Below are 19,641 nucleotides of genomic sequence, written 5' to 3'. Positions count from 1 at the left end.
CCCACCTCTGTGTCTTCAGCAGTTTCCTTATCCTGCTTTTCTAAAGCAGGAGCCAGCTCCATCGCTGCGGTAGCCTGTGTTGGCTGTCTGGTTGCTCCCAGGGTGGTTGGAGGCGAGGGTGGGATTTGAGCTGCTGGGCGGAGGTTGGAGGGGGGACTGGACTAGAGCCCACCCCTCTGCACTCCTGAGGCTGATGCCATATCCCCTAGTCCACTCTAGAACCCAGCCCACTTCTCTACCTTCACCTTAACCTGCTTTCCTAATCCAGGAGCAAGTTTCATCCCTGGGGCAGCCTGGCCACTCCCAGGGTGGGCAGAGAGACTCGAGCCCCCAACCCTATGCTCCCCCAGGCAAATGCTCTGTCTCCTAGGCCACTCCAGAACCCACCCCACCTCTACCTTCAGGGTGTTCCCTCCCACACTCTGAACCTCTTGGCCCAAGACCAGAGCCTGCACCCCAACCCACTACTCCAGCCTGGTGAAAGTGAATGAGATTTGGGGAGGAAGGTGGATACAGTGAGCAGGGTAAGGTCTTAGGGAAGGGATGGAGCAGGGGCAGGGCTCAGAGGGTATGTCTACACTACCACCCTAGTTCGAACTAGGGTGGTAATATAGTAAACCGGAGTTGCAAATGAAGCCCAGGATTTGAATTTCCTATTCCGAACTACCTGTACTCCTCGTGGAACTACCTAGTTCATGCCGCGTGTAGCCGCGGGGCACGGAGTCCGAACTAGTGGACATTTAAAAATGGCGGCGCCCGGCAACATGCAAATGAAGCCCGGGAAATTCAAATCCCGGGCTTCATTTGCAACTCCGGTTGACTACATTAACCACCCTAGTTCGAACCAGGGTGGTAGTGTAGACATACCCAGAGAAGGGGTGAAAGGAAGCAGGGAAGGGTATTTGGGTTTGCAGTAGATCTTACATTGCACTTATATTGAAAAAATGATCTTGTGGTTAAAAAGGTTGGAGACCACTGCCTTAAAGGAAGGCAGATCCTAAGTTCTGTCGCGGAAGGGCAAATATACTAAATAGCGTATTATCATTCATATGAAATAGAAATTATTCTGTAGTCCTGTTAGAGACATACCTGTCTGTTTTTTATTCATCCAGTTTTCAGCAGTTCAAGATTTTCTACTGATAAACAATAGCTCTTGGTAAACAAAGTGATTAACTTTTTATTGCATGTGTTGGGAGGACGGAGGTAGAGGGAAGACTTGGGGAAAAAAATCTTACGACAAACAACTGCTTCTCCTTCAAACTAGAAAATAATGATGCGTCGGGCTTTCTTGTGCATTTTTCCCTCTCTCTCCTCTCTAATAAGAGATGTGAAATGTCTTCTCTGAGTCATCTTCTGGAGTTTTGTTCTGTGTTTTGTTCTGTGATGACTGGGATGCAAGGGGTCATGTTCTTGTGATTTCCGTGAGTGGAGAAGTAGCAGCCACCTCAACTGAACCAGCACCTGTTCCTGGGACTCTTTGGGCCAATTTCATGCTGGTATAACCCTGCTGATTTCAGTGGCATATAATGAGTTTTGTTGCGGTGAATCAGCCCTTTTGTTTTGGAATATGAGATTTCTCTTTATTCCTTTGGGCAGGGATTGGTGAAAGGGCCATGGGTAAAAATCTGTCCTGTGACTTGACTTGCCAATATGCTATTGAAGATGCACTTGAGATCCTGCCCCAGTGATCTTCTAGAAGTCTTTTCTGACCCAGGGAAGGCTATAAGGATTTCATTGCCTCAGCACAGAGGAAGGAGAGAGTTGAAATGTAGGTGTAAGGTGGCATACGCAAAGGAGATGTCTCATAGGTGATTAAGGGCTTATCTATACTACAGGATCTGTCAGTAACATTTATGTTGCTCAGGGGTATGAATAAGCCACCCTGGCCAAAGTAAGTTATACCGACCGGAGTGCTGGTGTGGAGAGTGGTGTGTTGACGGGAGTGCGTCTCCCACCAATACAGTGACTAGCGCTTATAGAGGCTGTGTTTTATGATGCCGACAGGAGAGCTCTTTCCCTTTGGCAGCAAGAATCGTCACCAGATGTGCTACAGCAGCACAGCTGCATCGGTTCAACTACACCACTGTGGTGTTTCTAATGTGGACTAGGGATGTTACATTTAGATTAATTGGCTAATCGAATAGTCGATGCAATTTTCTGATAGAGGCAGCAAGGAAGGGGGAGCAATTAGTCGACTAGTATGTCGACTGTCCAACAAGTATTTGCTTATTGACTAGTCGTTCACATCCCTAGTATGGACCAGCTGCGTTCTCCTCGTCTCGCGGAATGGTGGGTAACTCCTTCACTTCCTTAAATAACTCCTTAACTTCTCTGGAGTGTAGAGCATTTTCTGAGCTTAAATTTATAATTCGGACTTCCCATCTCTCCTCCAAGCCTTGTAATGCCTCAGACGTGCAATTTATGAGCTCAAGAGTTGCTTAATTGCCTGCTGCCTTGTCCAGCTGCTGCTCCTGCCAAATGACTAAAAACAAGAAACCAGATCCTCAGCTGATGTAAATCTGCATAGCTCCAGTGAAGCCAATGGATTTATGCCAGTTTACACCTGAGGATCTTCCTGAAGGATCATGGAGGGAGTGTGTGGAAGTGGGAGGCTGGGACTGGAAGGCACTAATGAGGAACAGAGAGGGACAGACTGGTTGTTGTTGTAACTCTATTGTAGTCAGTGGAGAGATGATAGGGATGAAATTGGCTCAGCAATTCAATTTTCCGACGTTTGTTTTACTGTCATGGGAGCTATGACTGTGCAGCTGGAAATGTAATGTATTGTATGGTAGTGCCTGGAGATCCGATGTGAGATCAGTGTCCCATGGTGTTAGTGAAACAAAATACAGGACTATGTAGCACTTTAAAGACTAACAAGATGGTTTATTAGGTGATGAGCTTTCGTGGGCCAGACCCACTTCCTCAGATCAAATAGTGGAAGAAAATTGGCATGACCATATATACCAAAGGGATACAATCCCCCTCCCCCCTTTTTTTGAGTGTATCCTTTGGTATATATGGTCATGCCAGTTTTCTTCCACTATTTGATCTGAGGAAGTGGGTCTGGCCCACGAAAGCTCATCATCTAATAAACCATCTTGTTAGTCTTTAAAGTGCTACATAGTCTGGTCTTGCTGAAACAAAATACAGGACTAACACAACTACATCTCTATTACTATTCTCCATGGTGTTAGTGTCTCAGTTGAGGGGAGCTGCACCTGTATTCCCCCGCTTTGGTCTAGGGAGGGCACCCACTCTAGGCTGTAGGCTCCCCAGCCATCACCCCTCTTGTGTAGAGAGCCGTGACCCACTCCCTCTTGACCAGCGTTTGTCCAGGCTGCACAGTTCCCTGCTTGCACAGTCATAGCCCTAGCAAATCGAGACTGCCTAAGCAGGAAAGTTTTTGCCTCTCTTCCAAGGTTATCTCCAGTGCATTGCCCACAGCCAGTCTGACACACAGCTCTTTCTCAGCAAGTGTGTTTATTCTGCAGGTAAAAGCATTACAGAGAAAACATTCAAACAATGAAAAAATCCACATGGATGATGATCATAAGCTTGCCAGAGTTTGCCCCAGCTCCAACAAGGGCTCCTTCAAATCCCACCAACGGCTTTTCCCTGTAATTACAAGCTGATAACCGCGGTTAGCTCAGAACAAGCACCCATGTGCATCTGGGAGTCACTCCTTTGTACAGCTTGAGCGCCAGCGCCCCCAACTAAGCAGTCGGCCAGACAATTGTCCCCTCCTCAGGGCCAAGCTTTGAAAGGTCAGGTCTTTGTCTAACCTAAGTGGGTAATTTGCATTCATCTAGGAACTCCACTTAACTTTTTCTCTGGTACATTGTTTCATGAGCATCAAAAGTCTGTTTTACTCCTCCCCAAGTTTCTATTGGCCAAGTCTCCCCCCCCAGAAAAGTTACTTGCAATCCCACAATAATACATGCACTTTGCATTTCAGTGCAGCAAACTTCTATGATGTTTCGGTTTAATTCAGTAAGGTTTGTCCAGGCTATTGCTGTCCCTGTCCCAGGTGGCTGCTGCACATACGCCTGGGAAGAGAAAGCGCCTGCCCCAGAGAGCTTGTGGGCCCATCAAGGAGATGATTGCTTTGCCCATTTCACAGAAGGGGAAGCTGTGGCTTAGGAGAGTGAAGTGACTTAATCCATAGAGGGAGTTAAAGGCACAGCTAGGAATTGAACCCATAATGCGGCTGCTTGAAGCCCACCGCAGGCGAGCCAGGCTGATGATGAGTTATTCCTCTCTCATTGTTCAGTGGCTGCTAGGAAATAGGATGTTAAAATGCATTTATTTTGGTAAACTTGTAACTGCTGAAATGTTCAGAGGTTACACATTTCCATGCGGGTGGGGGATGAGGAAGGTGACTCCCATGTAGTGGCCAATGGGATTGTGCTGGGAAGCAGGGGCCGTGCGGGAAGCTCTTCCCCCTCCCCTGGGCAAAGACAAACCGGTCCCTGCTACTGCTTTTCTGAGCAGCATGCTGAGAGGGGGCAGGCAGGGAGCCTACCCGAGGCTCTCCACTGCCTCCACAGGCTGGATCCAGCAGCTTGGTGGGCTGGATTTGGCCCACGAGCCATATTTTACCCAGCCCTGTTCTACATCACTGGGGGAAGGCTATGGATGGGGCTGTGTGGGGCCAGCTGCAGTCAGTGTGCCTGTTAAAGCAAGCTCTTCAGGGCTCTAACCTGTCAGCTCTTCCTGGCACTGCACCCACATGATACAATGGTAGCGCTGTAGGGCTGGAATCTCAGCTGGGACACATCCGTGTGGCTGGAGGGAGAAGCGGGAGAGGTTTGTGTCTCTCTTCTGTGTCCAGCATTCCTCAAGAGAAGTCTCTCCTTTGAAGCTTGACAGGCTGTGTGGTTGTATGGAAAAGGGGCCAGGCTGGGAATTGAGAGAGAATTCAGCTAAGAGTCTGTCCCAGGCTCTGCCCCTGATGCACCATGTGTCCTCAGGCAAATCACTTCACCTCTGTTTTCCCTCCCCCATCTTGTCTGACCTGTAAGCTCTGTACAATACACACTAGTACCTTGGTCTCCATTGGGGCCTTGAGATGCCACCACAATCGTGATGCTGCTATTGAAGCGCCTAAGGCCCCTGCTAGAGGGATTAGAGGGAGCGAACCCGTGGGATGTGCAGTTGAAGGATGTTTGTTGTGTGCCAGTCAGTACTGAGACAGGCTCCTCCACTGAGTCATTTGCTGCCTCTGCTTTTAGGAGCAATATCTGAGGGTAGTCCAGCTGGGATAGGAAAATCCCAGATACTTTCTCCCGGGTTCAGGCTCCTGGCAGCAGTGTGGGACTGTGTTTGCTTTGGGAGGCAGACAGACAAGATGGTATAAATAGTATGGGTCTGGCTATTTTAAGGCTTTGATTGCATGATGTGTATTCTTTAAAGAGGGGTCGATCTAATGTTTTAACTCTAACTGGAAAAACAGGCTTCAGGGGACAGAGGCAGCCAGAGGGTCTGATATGTGCAAACATCAACCCGTCTTTTCTTGGGGCAGATACCCGTTCTAGGATGGCTGGGTTCTAGAGCAGGATGGGGGAGAGTACTTTAAGAATTTGGCAAGTGGTTGAGAGCTGCACTCTTCCATGACATTAATGGAGGAGATGCAGGGTTTGGGATGGAGTTTGGGTGCAGAATTGGGCTGTATAGTTGATTAACTGATTAACCAGTAAGCAAAAGCTTATAGGTTAATACTATAGACTATACGCATTTCCCCCCCCCCCCGCCCCCCAGCCCTTGCCAGTAAATTTTTTAGCAGGTTGGCCAGCACCCTGGCTCAGTCCTGACTTGCGCCAGGTCTGGGAGCTGCCCAGGGACTATATAATAATCGACTAACCAATAAGAATTCATAAGCTTAATCGACTATTCAATCAACCGATAGTTAACATCTCTAGTGCTGAAGGGAGCTTGGGGTAAGGGAGGGAGTTTGGGTGAAGGAGGCAGTTGTGACCTGGGGCACAGGGCTGGAGTGGAGAGGGTTGGATTGTGACCTAGGGCAGGGAATTGGGGTACAGGAGTGGGTGCAGGGATTTGGGTTGTGAGCTAGGGCAGGAGGGGACTGTGATCTGGGGCGGGGGATGGGACTGCTGGATCTGGGAGGGGATTTGGGTACAGGAGCAGGGCAGAGGATTTGAGTATGTGGAGTAGGGGGTGGGAATGGGGGGCAGAGGGTTGGAAAAGGGAGGAACTGGGGTGCCAGAGGTAGGCTCTGCCAGGACACTTACCAGCCAGAAGCGTTTTTGAGCGATGTGTGGGTGGGGTAAGGCAAGCAGGGGACCTGCCTGGGGCTCCCTGCAGCACCCATGGGCCAGATCTGGTGGCTTGAGGGGCTGGATTCAGCCCATGGGCCATATTTTGCCCAGACCTGGGCTAGAGGATTTTCTCTGCTATTCATGTATATTATATACATACCTCTCAGAGACTTTGTGTCCTGGGTCCTTTTTGAAATCATGCAGTTCTGCATGAAATTGTAACACATTCTGTTCTTGAGAATTCCGCTCTCATATCAGGGTAAACCAGACTAACCAATTACACTGTTGTGAGTGAGATGACAATCTAGTACAGAAAGAGAAATCATGTCTGAGGTTTTGGAGGCACTGGGGGGTGTAATGGGGAAAGTATAGTTTTTTTTCTTTTACTTCCCGATAGGAGGCCTTTAACGATAAATGTTGGTGCTCTAATGATGGCCCCTCCTCTGCTTATCTGTACCTGTCAGTTAAAAAAACATAATTAATTACTTCATAGAGCTGGAATGATTTTTTTCCAGCAGGAATTAAAATTAAGTCTATTGCAAGAGTGACTCTTAAATGCTAGGAAGAAAATGTGGCAACCTGGACAACGAGGCTATAGAGTTTAGAAACCATTTTTCCTTAATGAAGAGTGAATTGCAGTCACCATCAAGGCTGTGCAGATCTGCTGGGCGTTGGAGCAGACATGTGCACTGTGTATAAACACATGGGCTTGGGTGGGTATATGCCATACACATCACAAAACACATGCTTCATTATCCTAGGGGCGATGCTCCATATGGTGCTTGAAGGATATTTTCCCTGCCTGATAGATCTCTTGCTGCTGCCACTGCGTTAGTGATCGCACAGTGACAGCGGTAGAGGTGGTGTAAATTGGTGCAGCTCTGTTGTAGTCAATGGAGCTGTGCCGCTTTACACCAGAAGAGGATGAGGCCCATTGTTTTGTGGACAGTGGCAAGTGTACCTGGGGATATCTTAGTTGTAGTTGCAGGCCAGAGGCATTGGAACAAGTGGTGAGTGTGTTTGAAGTTCAAACACTTAGAACTTGCCTTTCCAAGCTGCCTCATTATTATGTGTCACCAGGGAATTCTGCCAGAGGCAAGGTGGTAAGAGAACAATCCAGGATCATGCTGAGCTCTTAGTGCTTTTTCACCAGAGAGCTCAAAGTCTCTTACAAGGAGCAGACATGATTCCTAACTTTCAGTTAGGGGAACAGAGGCATGGAGGTGACATGAAGTAGTTCCCTGAAGGTGCAGCTCCGTAGCAGAAGCCACGTAACCTTCCAATCCAGGTCCCAGTGCACACTGTTACCTCTGGCTGACCCTGCTGGACCTGGTGCTGTAGTCAGCTGGTTTAGACAATGCCACTTGCACATTTCCAGTTGATTTTTTTCATTTAACCTACTGTAACCTGTAACCACTGAAGGGGACCCCTACTCCTCCTCTCCTCCAGAAATAAACAGTCAGGATTATCAGGCTGCTTGGTTCAAAATTTCAACCATAAGCCAGTGGAGCCAAGAGCAGTCAGAAGCCACTGACCCATGCTAGGGTAGGAGCCCAGCTGGCAGTAGCTGGAGAGAGAGAGAGAGAGAGTGCATGTTCAGGCCTTTGTGAGGTAAATAAGGGAGGATGAAAATCATATTCCAGTGCCCTGCCATACGGAAGCAGAGGCAGTACATCAGACTAGGGATATTAAATATCGGTTAATTAAATAGTCGAGTAACCTCATTAATTCTATAGTCCGCAGGGGCGGGGCTGGCAGCAGAGCAGGGTGCCAGGCGGGTGCTAGTCGGTGAGGGGAGCCAGTTTAAAAACCAGCTGCTTTTGCAGACCAGCTGCTTGTCGCCCTGCGCTGCTGCCTCTGAAAAAGAGGCAGCAGTGCGGGGTGGCAGCAGCCCCTGTCTGGGAGGGGCGGGAGTCTGAGCTCCTGGACCTAGCGCGAGCCAGAACTGAGCTGGACTGCCTGCCTGCCTGGCTCCTTAATACACTTTAAAGGCAGAGCTGCAGCAGGGGTAGGTCCTGGACCTGTCGCAAAACAAGACTGAGCTGGGCTGCTGGCCAACCTGCTAAAAAATTTAGTGGCAAGAGGAGGGAGGAGAGGAATGAGTGTAGTCTATAGAATTGACCTATAAGCTTTTGTTTATCAGTTAATCAGTTAACTGACTACACTATCACATCCCTACATCAGACTAGAGGAAGAGGATATTTATGGTTTTAAGCTGCGGGAAGTCGTGGTTCCGTGAGAATAGGCATATAGGAGGGATATTGGCTTAAAGGCTTTCTCCTGCCAGAAGCTGAGTGTGGAAGACAGAGGGTGGATCACTTCATGATCCCCTGTTTTGTGCATTGCCTCTGGGGCAGCTGGCATTGGCCAATCGGAAGACAGGAAACTGGGCTAAATGGACCTTTGGTCTGACCCAGCCGTGCCATTCTTCTGTTCTCCCTCGCCCCACCCCCACAGGGATCACTTGTTGGACTAGTCAGAAAAATGTCCCCCACCCTCCTGAAAAACGTATACTCTTTTTTTTTTATCAAGAAAACAGAAAACCCAATAGTTGGGGGAACAAAATGTGGCCCAAAGGCATGTGCTTTCTGCTGTGTTCATTTAGTTAAAAACTTAATTGTCAGTTATACACACCTGTTCACATGGAAGATCTCCACACAGCTTTCATAGAATCATAGAACACTAGAACTGGAAGGGACCTTGAAATATAGAGTCCAGTCCCCTGCCCTCACATAGGACCAAACACTGTCTAGACCAGCGGATTGGAATCTACTGGTAGATCTTGGAGCCTTTGGCAGGTGATCCTGACAGGGTTGGCCGTGAGGCTATCAAGTGCGGCACTTCATCTGCCCCTCTCAGCAGTGCCGTGCTGCTCATGCCCTCTGCCTTGGAGCTGCCCCCCATCCCAGGAGCCTCCGGCTTGCTGTGCAGGGCACAAGAAGAAGAGGAAGGGGGGGGTGCTGATGTCAAAGTGCTCTTCTGCTCACCTTGTACCCCATATCCACAGAGCAGAGGGGGGCAGGGATGGAAACAGTTTGCTAGCTGCTTTGGGGAGTGGTGCAGGGTCAGGGGACGGGTGAGCCTGACTTAGCCCTCTGCACCATCACCTGGAAGCCACCTGTGGTAAATGGTGGATCCTGCATTCCAAACCATGACCCCAGTCATGAACCCCACCTGCCCCCCCAAACCCTTGCCCTAGCTCTGAGTCCCTCTACACCCAAAATTCCTCTCAGAGTCTGCACCCATCCTGCACCTCAACTCCCTGCCCCAGGCTCAGCTCAGAACCCCTGCCACACTCCAGATCCTTTAGCCCAAGATCAGAGACCGCATCCCCCTCCCTTGCACCCCCAGCCTAATAAAAGTGAGTGAGGGTGGGGGGAGGAAAGAGGGAGGGAGGTTGGAGTGAGCAGGGGCGGGGTCTTGGAGAAGGGACGGGAAGGAAGTGAGGAAGCGTGTTTGGGTTTGAGGTGGATCCTGAATTGCACTTAAATTCAAAAAGTGATCTCATGCTTTAAAAGGTTGGAGACCACTGGTTTAGACCATGCTTTTCAGATGTCTATTTAACCTGCTTTTAAATATCTCCAGAGATGGAGATTCCACAACCTTTCTAGGCAATTTATTCCAGTGTTTAACTACCCTGACAGGCAGGAAGTTTCTCTTACTGTCCTACCTAAACCTCCCTTGCTGCAGTTTAAGCCCATTGCTTCTTGTCCTACCTTCAGAGGTCAAGGAGAACAATTTTTTTCTCTCCTCCTTTTGACACTCTTTTAGATACTTGAAAACGGCTATCATATCCTTTCTCAGGGTATGTCTACGCTACCACCCTAGTTCGAACTAGGGTGGTTAATGTAGGCAACCGGAGTTGCAAATGAAGCCCGGGATTTGAATTTCCCGGGCTTCATTTGCATATTGCTGGGCGCCGTCATTTTTAAATGTCCGCTAGTGCGGACTCTGTGCCCACGGCTACACGCGGCACGAACTAGGTAGTTTGGATTAGGCTTCCTATTCCGAACTACTGGTACATAAGGAGTAACGGTAGTTCGGAATAGGAAGCCTAATCCGAACTACCTAGTTCGTGCCACGTGTAGCCGCGGGCACGGAGTCCGCACTAGCGGACATTTAAAAATGGCGGCGCCCGACAATAAGCAAATGAAGCCCGGGAAATTCAAATCCCGGGCTTCATTTGCAACTCCGGTTGCCTACATTAACAACCCTAGTTCGAACTAGGGTGGTAGTGTAGACATACCCTCAGTCTTCTCCTTTCCAAACCAAACAAGCCCAGTTCTTTGAGTCTTCCTTCATAGGTCATGTTCTCTAGATCTTTAATCATTTTTGTTGCTCTTCTCTGGACCTTCTCCATTCCATCCTAAAATGCAAATTAACACACACACCGCCTGTCTCAGCCGTTTCCTTCGGTTTGAAGGGGAAGTTTTTCCATCTTCACTGTTCAGAGGAGTGCTGCTCAGTAAGTTTTAAATTAAGCTTCCAACAGATTTTTGGCACCAGGATGGAAATATGATCTGAAGTGTGTATTTTCCATGCATTTGTGGAAAACGCAACGGCTTCTGTGGGTCAGTTTCTATGCAGCCCATCCAGCCAGTTCTGCATTCAGACACTGGCTGCTGGGATCAGGTTGGCTTATGAGTTGACTAGCAGATAGATAAATCTATCAACTACTCGATTACTAAAATAACCTAAATGTAACATCCCTATTCAGAAGGGGTCAGCTCCTAGGGTGTGTCTAGACTACATGCCTCCTTCGACGGAGGCATGTAGATTAGCCAGATCGGAAGAGGGAAATGAAGCCGCGATTAAAATAATCGCGGCTTCATTTAAATTTAAATGGCTGCCCCGATCTGCCGATCAGCTGTTTGTCGGCAGATCGGGGGAGTCTGGACGCGATGCCCCGACAAAGAAGCCTTTCTTCATCAACACAGGTAAACCTGGTTTCACGAGGCTTACCTGTGTCGATGAAGAAAGGCTTCTTTGTCGGGGCATCGCGTCCAGACTCCCCCGATCTGCCGACAAACAGCTGATCGGCAGATCGGGGCAGCCATTTAAATTTAAATGAAGCCGCGATTATTTTAATCGCGGCTTCATTTCCCTCTTCCGATCTGGCTAATCTACATGCCTCCGTCGAAGGAGGCATGTAGTCTAGACACACCCCTAGATTCCTAGATTTTAAGGTCTGTAGGGACCATCATGATCATCTAGTCTGTTTTTGTGCACATTGTAGGCTACAGGACCTCACCCACTCCTGAAATAGACCCCTGACCTCTGGCTGAGTTACTCGAGTCCTCACATCATGGTTTAAAGACCTCACGTTACAGAGAATTCACCTATTTCCCCTAGTTTAAACCTGCCAGTGACCCATGCCCTGTGCTGCAGAGGAAGGTGAACCCTCCCCCCCCCCCCCCCCCCCCCCCAGGATCTCTGCCGATTTAACTCTCAGGAAAATTCCTTCCAGACTCCAGATGTGACCATCAGTTAGACCCTGAGCATGTGGACAAGACGTGTCGAGCAGATACCTAGGGAAAAATGTTTTTAAAATGGCCTAAGTTACATTTCCAAGAATGATTTAGGCACTTGTAGGCCTAAATCCCATTGGCTTTCAGTGAGGTTTGAGCCCTGAATTTTATAATTGAGTAGAGAGTTTTGGGGCGCCCTATAAGAAATACTGTTAGGAGACTGGATTTTTTCAAAGAGTGGATGTTCAGCCCTTTCTGAAAATCAAGCTGCTCTCAGGTTGTGCAGCTTGGGCACCCAGTATCTCTAGTCACTTTTTAAAATTTGACCTTAGGTTCTTCCATTCCTACATCACTTTTGGAAATGAGACGTAGGCTCCAAAACCACCTAAGTCTCGTCTAAACACAATACTGCTTTGGCTAGTTTTTGGTTTTTGTTTGCATGATGCCTCGTGTAGGTGCAATTATACTGGTATAAAAGTGTCTGAGATCAGTATAGTTCATTGCCCTTCCCATACCGGAATTGTTATACTGACATAAAGCATTGTTTATGCTTCTATAATCATACTAGCAGAAGCTGTACTGCTTTAACACTTCCATCATCATGGGGTAAGTCTTGAAACTCTCGAAATTTCGCCCCCTCTCAAGCTCGCATGCACAAGGCTGCAAAGTCTAAATTATAGAAGCTGCCAGGGAATGTTTTTGTTTGAAGTACTTGCAGTCAGATTTGAACATTGATGCAGTGAAATAGCATCTGTTGGCCTTAAGTGTTGCTCTCACATGGTTTAAATGTGGTGTAACAGTGATCCCTTGTCAGACACGCGAGGCTGCAGGCAGCTTTTCTAGCTCTGTTTGCCCAGCCTGCACTGCCAGTACGTGTCCAGCTCGAGGTGGGAGGCCTGCAGCCTGTTGGGAATTCCCTTCTATGTTTCTCTGCCCCATGAATAGCTTACTTATTGGGTTAAAAAAATGTTAGAGTCTGACCTGAGCCTCTGTATATTTGCATAGAGGGCAGCTGGTGACTCAGACACAGCCAGGACTTGCTGTTTGGTTTTGTGGGGTGTGACCACATCACCCTGTTCTAATTTAACTGTTGGGTATTGAAGAACATGCACTGGCTTATTTTTAAATGCCAGCACATACTTGGTGGCTCTGCAGCATTGTGGCACCAGCTTAATAGCAATCTCATCTCCATTCACTAGGCTTTTCCCAGAATTGCACCTCTTTCCACCTCTTTCCTTCCACTATTATTATTGGTGGGATTGGCTTTCTGCATCTTATTTCAGATGAAGTTTCTAGCCTGCATTTGTCTATCTTCAACAAGATGCACATTCTTAACAGTGAGAATAATTAACCATTGGAACAACTTACCAGGGGTTGTGGTGGATTCTTTCTTATAGAAAATACCTAAATCAAGCTGGGATGTTTTTGTTAGAGATGCTCTAGTACCATCAGGAATTAATTCAGGGAAGCTCTCTGGCCAGTCAAACTACATGACTAGAATGATCCCTTTCAGCCTTCTGATTACCCCAATTGATGGGGTAATTACCTGGCTCCGGGTAAGCTGTTCCAATGTTCACTACCTTCGCTGCTGAAAAAAAAAATCTTTTCAGTTTCAATTTTCTAACTTCAAGTCTTGGACTTTGTTGTTTCTTTATCTGCTGGGTTATGTCTTCTAATATCCGGTATCTTTTCCCTCGTCACTTGGGCCTTTAGACAGACAAAATAAAATGCTTGGGACAGATCAGGGTGGGAAGCCATGTTCCAGGATGAAGCTAATATAAAAAGTTTAGACTCTGGATATTTTGGGGGTTCTGCTGCTGACGCCCCCATCCTGATGTAGTGTTTGCTACTGTGAGCCATTGTTTGCTTTTCTTCCATGACTGACACTTCCTCCATTCCCTTGTTTCCTGCAGATTGTCTGGAGCTTTTACTACCAGAGTCCATGGCGTATACGTTAAGCTCCTCCCCCGCTGGGCCTATTGGCACCCAGTACTGTGTTTGCAAAGTCGAATTATCTGTGTGTGGCCAAAATCTTCTGGACAGAGATGTCACCTCCAAATCTGATCCATTTTGTGTTTTATTCGTGGAAGTCAATGGCAAATGGACAGAGGTAAGTCTCAAAGTCCTCCTACTGTCTGTTCTATGCTATTGCGGTGTACACCGCTTCACTGGTGTGAGTAGTCCCTCTGATGCCAACGGGGATCGGTGCATGAGTGAAGTTAGGCATGTCCTTAATTATTTGCATGATCAGGGCCTGAGTGGACAAGAAATACAGAATGGAGGAACTGCAGCACAGAAGAATCCAGTGCCTCCGTTTATAAATGTCCTCTAGACCAGTATTTCTCAGGCTATGTCTACATTGCAGGCTTCTTTCAGAAGAAGCTTTCCCAGAAGAGATCTTCTGAAAAAACTTCCTCTGAAAGAGAGCGATCCGCTTTTTCGAAAGCGTCCACACTGAATGGACGCTATCTTGCGTTTAAGCTGTGATTACTATGGATGGAGTGGCCACCAGGGCACCTGTGCTTTTCCTCTTTCCTCTTCTTTCGAAAACTCCCTCTTCCCCGTCCACACATGCCTTTTACCAAAAGAACTCTTTCAGAAAAAGGATTCTTCCTTGTAAATGTCGGAAAAAACCCTCTATTCTTTTGATTTTTTTTTTTCGAAAGAATGAGATTGCAGTGTGGACATAAGTGAAGTTTTTTCATAAAAACAGACATTTTTCTGAAAAACTCTGTTGTGTAGACATAGCTTCAAAGTGCTCCACGAAACCTCTTTGAAGAACCTTCAAATTGGCTGCTTCGGTGTGTTTATTTACCAGCTCCGTGGGCACAGAGCCTCATGGCTATCACTGGCTCCAGTTTGCCGTTTGTAGCCAGGGAGAGCCGCAGGTAGCAGTGTGGGCTGGGCCACTGCTTCCTGTGGCTTGCCTAGGCTGCAGACATCAAACCGAGCCCATGGGATCTGCGAGCATCTGTGGCCGTGGAGCCAGTAAATACAGGCAGTCCCCGGGTTACGTACAAGATAGGGACTGTAGGTTTGTTCTTAAGTTGAATCTGTATGTAAGTCGGAACTGGCCAGTTCTGACTTACATACAGAATCAACTTAAGAACCCCAGGCGTCCCCAAGTCAGCTGCTGCTGAAACTGATCAGTAGCTGATTCCAGGAAGCCCGGGGCAGAGCAACTCTGCCTGGGGCTTCCTGTAGTCAGCGCTGGTCAGTTTCAGCAGAAGCTGACTTGGGGACGCCTGGGGCAGAGCAGCTGGGGTGCTACTGGACCAACCCAGCAGCACCCCATCTGCTCTGCCCCAGACGTCCTGATTCAGCCGCTGCTGAAACTGACCAGCAGCGGCTGAATCAGGACCTGGGGCAGAGCAGCTGGGGTGCTGCCGGGTTGGTCTAGTAGTGCCCACGGGCGCTGCAGGACCAATCGGCAGCGCCCCAGCTGCTCTGCCCCAGAGTCCAAAACAAAAGCCTGGTCTGCTGGGGGGGGGGGGGGAGCACACTAGCTGCGCCCCCTCCCCCCAGCAGACCAGGGACACGGGGAGCAGAGCCGCAGCGGCAGCGGGGTGCCGCGCCTCTGAGGCTTTGCTCTGGCAAAGCCTCTGAGGCGCGGGACCCCCCGCGGCTGCGGCTTCAGTCAGGGTGCCTGTGGTCTGCTGGGGACCGTCCCCAGCAGACCACAGGCACCGGGACCCAAGCGGCAGCAGCGGGCGGGTTCCTGCGCTTCTGAGGCTTTGCCAGAGCAAAGCCTCAGAAGCGCGGGAACCCCCGCTGCTGCCGCATGAGACCCGGTGCCTGTGGTCTGCTGGGGACGGTCCCCAGCAGACCACAGGCACCCTGACTGAAGCCGCAGCCGCGGGGGGTCCCGCGCCTCTGAGGCTTTGCCAGCGCAAAGCCTCAGAGGCGCGGGGAACCGCCGCTGCTGCCGCTCCAGTCTGGATGCCTGTGGTCTGCTGGGGACCGTCCCCAGCAGACCACAGGCACCCGGACTGAAGCCGCAGCCGCGGGGGGGTCCCGCGCCTCTGAGGCGTTGCCAGCGCAAAGCCTCAGAGGCGCGGGGAACCGCCGCTGCTGCCGCTTTGACTGAAGCGGCAGCAGCGGCGGTTCCCCGCGCCTCTGAGGCTTTGCGCTGGCAAAGCCTCAGAGGCGCGGGACCCCCCCGCGGCTGCGGCTTCAGTCCGGGTGCCTGTGGTCTGCTGGGGACCGTCCCCAGCAGACCACAGGCACCGGGTCTCATGCGGCAGCAGCGGGGGTTCCTGCGCTTCTGAGGCTTTGCTCTGGCAAAGCCTCAGAAGCGCAGGAACCCGCCCGCTGCTGCCGCTTGGGTCCCGGTGCCTGTGGTCTGCTGGGGACGGTCCCCAGCAGACCACAGGCACCGGCACCCAAGTGGCAGCAGCAGACGGTCTCCAGCAGACCAGGGGCACCGGAGCAGCTTACGAACGGGGCTTTCTCGCCCCGACTTCTGGGGCGAGAAAGCTCCGTTCGTAAGTGCGGATCCGACGTAAGTCGGATCCGCGTAAGTCGGGGACTGCCTGTAAACACACCGGAGCGGCCAGTTAGCAGGTTTTTCAAAGTGGTTTCGTGGAGCACTTGGAAAAACATTGCTGTAGACTGAATGGCTCCATCATTTAAATCCTGCTGTTTTCACAAACACGTTGTAGTTTTCAGTGTGGTGTAGTTTTGATTTCTCTGAATTCGTGAAAAGCGATTATAAAAGGAATGCTATGTTAAAGGGGGCTGGGAGAACAAATGCATGTAAAACAAGAAATCACCCGAACCTTCTCCCAAATCCAAGCCATGGGGGTTTGGTCCATAGTTAGAACAAGCTAACACTTAAAATGTCTTCCAAGTTGCCCTCTATGTATGCCTGTAGCCCAGACAAAAAAATTTTGAGGCAGAAGAACCGAAATGCACATACTTTTGTAGTGCTTCCAGATGGACCAGAAACAGGAAGTAATGAAAATAGTGTGACAGCTTGTGCCTGGGGGATATATAATCCAGTTTTTAAGACACAACTCAGCAGGGGGGAGGGGAGGGGGAGAGGATTTTCAAAGTTCTCTAAGCCCAGTTGGATGCCTAGTTCATGTTAAAATTAAGCCAAATGTCCATATTTTTCCATTGGTCCCCTGAATTGTTTATTTCATTTAGACATGGTTGCATGTGTTGGTGCCTTTTCATGTCTGCTCAGTGTTTATCTTTAAGAGGAACAATTTGTCATGTATTGGAAACTTCAGAGCATTCCCAAGGTTGGCTGAAAGCCTCTGTATTAGGCATAAGTGATCTTCACAGAGCCACTGGCATAGATATATGAGTTCTCACTGTGATTCGTGTGGTTTGCTGTCATTACGTTCATCTTGTAGACACATCTCTGTTGCCATTTTGATAAAAACTTATAGGCTATGTCTACACTACGCGCTTTGCTGGAAGAGGCACTGCAAATGAAGTGCGGATTAGCATTTTTTTTTGCACTTCATTTGCATAATCTCTTCCGGTCCGTTTTTGCGCAAGAGGTTTTTGTGCAAAAATAAGCAGTGTGGATGTTTCCTTTTTGTGCAAAACCCCCTTTTTGCGCAGGATCCTTATTGCCTCCTTTTTTGAGGCCAGAAGCCTCCACATTGCATTGCTGTCATGATCCCTAATGACTTGAGTCCAAGAGGAGTACCCCGCAATGCTGATCTACTGTGGGGTTCAGGGTGCCAAAGCCCTGGTTAGAATCCAGAGATGCAGTTCCAAGTTGATTACAATGAGCTGTGTTTTGGATCCAAGCTAAGTATGAAACTGTTCCTTGTATTTGAATTAGTGAGCCATTAAGCCAATGTCACAGTATGAAACATTACATGGTGGTGCAGGTTTGGACCGGTGATTGGGCACTGTAGATTTGCATTGTTCGGGAGGCTATAGGGGTGGGTTGTGTTTGGCCTCAGCTGAAACCCTTGGAAGTCAATGGGTTTGGGGTCAGGCCTTGAATGAATTTCAAATCAGCAGGTGTGGCCATGCGGGTGGCGCTGAAGGGATGAGCTTCAGAATCTCCCCTGCACTGTGGACTGCAGTCCAGTCAGTGACTCACTGGGAGAAGCCTTTGAACTTGACTCTTGACCATGCTTAGCTTGATGAGACATATGTACCGCACCTGTCACCCTCCATAGGAGAAGACGACACGAAGCAGAAGCTTTGTCTTTACACTGTCGTGGTTTGTTTCTTTTGCCATCAGATCCAAACGCTCTAAACCTAGATGAAGAAAACAAGATATTTAATTTGTTCCCCCTTAAAAATGGAAAGCACAAAAAGCCATTGCGGGGTCTTGTTTCAAGCACTCTGCCTCTGCAGTATTAAGTTGCTAATGAAACTACTGGTGGATGAGTTATTTGATTCACTAATTGGATGAATTATTTGATAATTTAGGTAGGTTTTGGCCAGTTATTAAGGATCTATCATAAAAAATAAATAAAAAAGAAGCACCAGCCAAACATTTATGCTGCTGAAAATACGCACCAGGTTGGAATGCACCACCAGGCCACATCCTGCATACAAGAACATGTTGGGCACTTTGTATTTGGGAAGCAAGACATTCCTTGCCTAAGTCAGGGGCTGGAGAGTTGGGATCTTGGAGCTTTGGGACCACTTGCGTAAGAGGGACAATATTTTAGTTTTCATCTTTTACATGGAGCATATAGGCCCTAACATGTAAGGGTCCTTCTTGATCTACCTCGCAGATGGAAGCAGACCATTGTGTGCTAGGAGTTGTAATCTGCCTGGACTGAACCTTTGCATTTGTGGATGAGAGCTCCTGCAGATTGGATTGGCAAATACCACGGACTTCACTGTAGCTACCCCTCTAGGGGTATGTCTACACTACCACCCTAGTTTGAACTAGGGTGGTAATGTAGGCAACCGGAGGAGTAACGGTAGTTCAGACTAGGAAGCCTAGTCCGAACTACCTAGTCCATGCCACGTGTAGCCGCGCAGCACGGAGTCCGCACTAGCGGACATTTAAAAATGGCGGCGCCCGGCTTTATGCAAATGAAGCCCGGGAAATTCAAATCCCGGGCTTCATTTGCAACTCCGGTTGCCTACATTACCACCCTAGTTCGAACTAAGGTGGTAGTGTAGACATACCCTAGGGAGTGTCTTTGATTTGCCATAGTTAGACAGCTCTCTAGTAAGAGCACCAGAAAACCAACCCCAATTCCTCTCTCTTCTGTTTCCTTGGATTGAAGTGGAAGTTCCCCTCTGCCTAACAAAGGTTCCTGCAGTATCTTAGCACCAAGGGTTCACCACTTTCTAAAGGGCAGCCTTTGTGGACTGCCTCCGGCCTAGAGAACAGGTTGCTTTGAAAAATTACGGGCAACCTGTCCTCCTGTGACAATGAGTGGGGAGTTTCACATTTTAAAATTAGAACCCAAGACTGTGCAGACAGAATGTGTGGGCTCGGTGTTCAATGAAAGCCTTGAATATGGCACAGGGCCAACGTGTTTGAGCAAGGAACTGCAGGTTTATTTTTGTGTCTCTGAGGGATGGAATGTGTTGGAAGAGTTTCATTATGTAACAAGTTGCTGAATGGAAAAACTGTAAACAGCACTTGGAGTATTGTGCGGCTATTTGCTTCTAACCTGTACATCACCTCTTTGAATTTGGCCCACACCAGTAGTGGCAGGAGATAATAGCAAAAGGCCACTCTTGAGTCTTATGTGGAACAGGCAGGTTGTCCATGAAGACGTCAGTGCTTTTCGGAGGGGACACACAATTGGAACTCATTTGGCTGACTGAATGGTCTTGGCAAAAAAGCTGAACTATCCTTAGCCCCTAGAATTGGTCTCTCTCGGCCAGAGAGGAGGAATGTTGATGAGGTGCTGGTGAGTGTGGCCTGGGAATCTTTCACTGCTGTGTTGTACCTG

At 48.8% G+C, this 19,641-nt stretch overlaps 1 protein-coding gene across 4 annotated transcripts in view; it reads left to right on the top strand.

Annotated features, from left to right (window-relative positions):
- Positions 1 to 19,641, top strand: part of CPNE2 (copine 2) — a 167,000-nt gene that overhangs the window by 31,457 nt on the left and 115,902 nt on the right. For all 4 annotated transcript variants that reach the window (XM_075940373.1, XM_006121032.4, XM_075940372.1 and 1 more), the window contains exon 2: positions 13,660 to 13,856. In XM_075940373.1, the coding sequence (XP_075796488.1) occupies positions 13,689 to 13,856 (168 nt within the window). In that variant the 5' untranslated portion in view covers positions 13,660 to 13,688. The remainder of the gene's footprint in view (positions 1 to 13,659; positions 13,857 to 19,641) is intronic.

This window comes from Pelodiscus sinensis, chromosome 12 (genome assembly GCF_049634645.1).
Source record: "Pelodiscus sinensis isolate JC-2024 chromosome 12, ASM4963464v1, whole genome shotgun sequence".
Taxonomy (NCBI): Eukaryota; Metazoa; Chordata; order Testudines; family Trionychidae; genus Pelodiscus; species Pelodiscus sinensis.
This window is presented reverse-complemented; position numbering and strand designations above follow the sequence as displayed.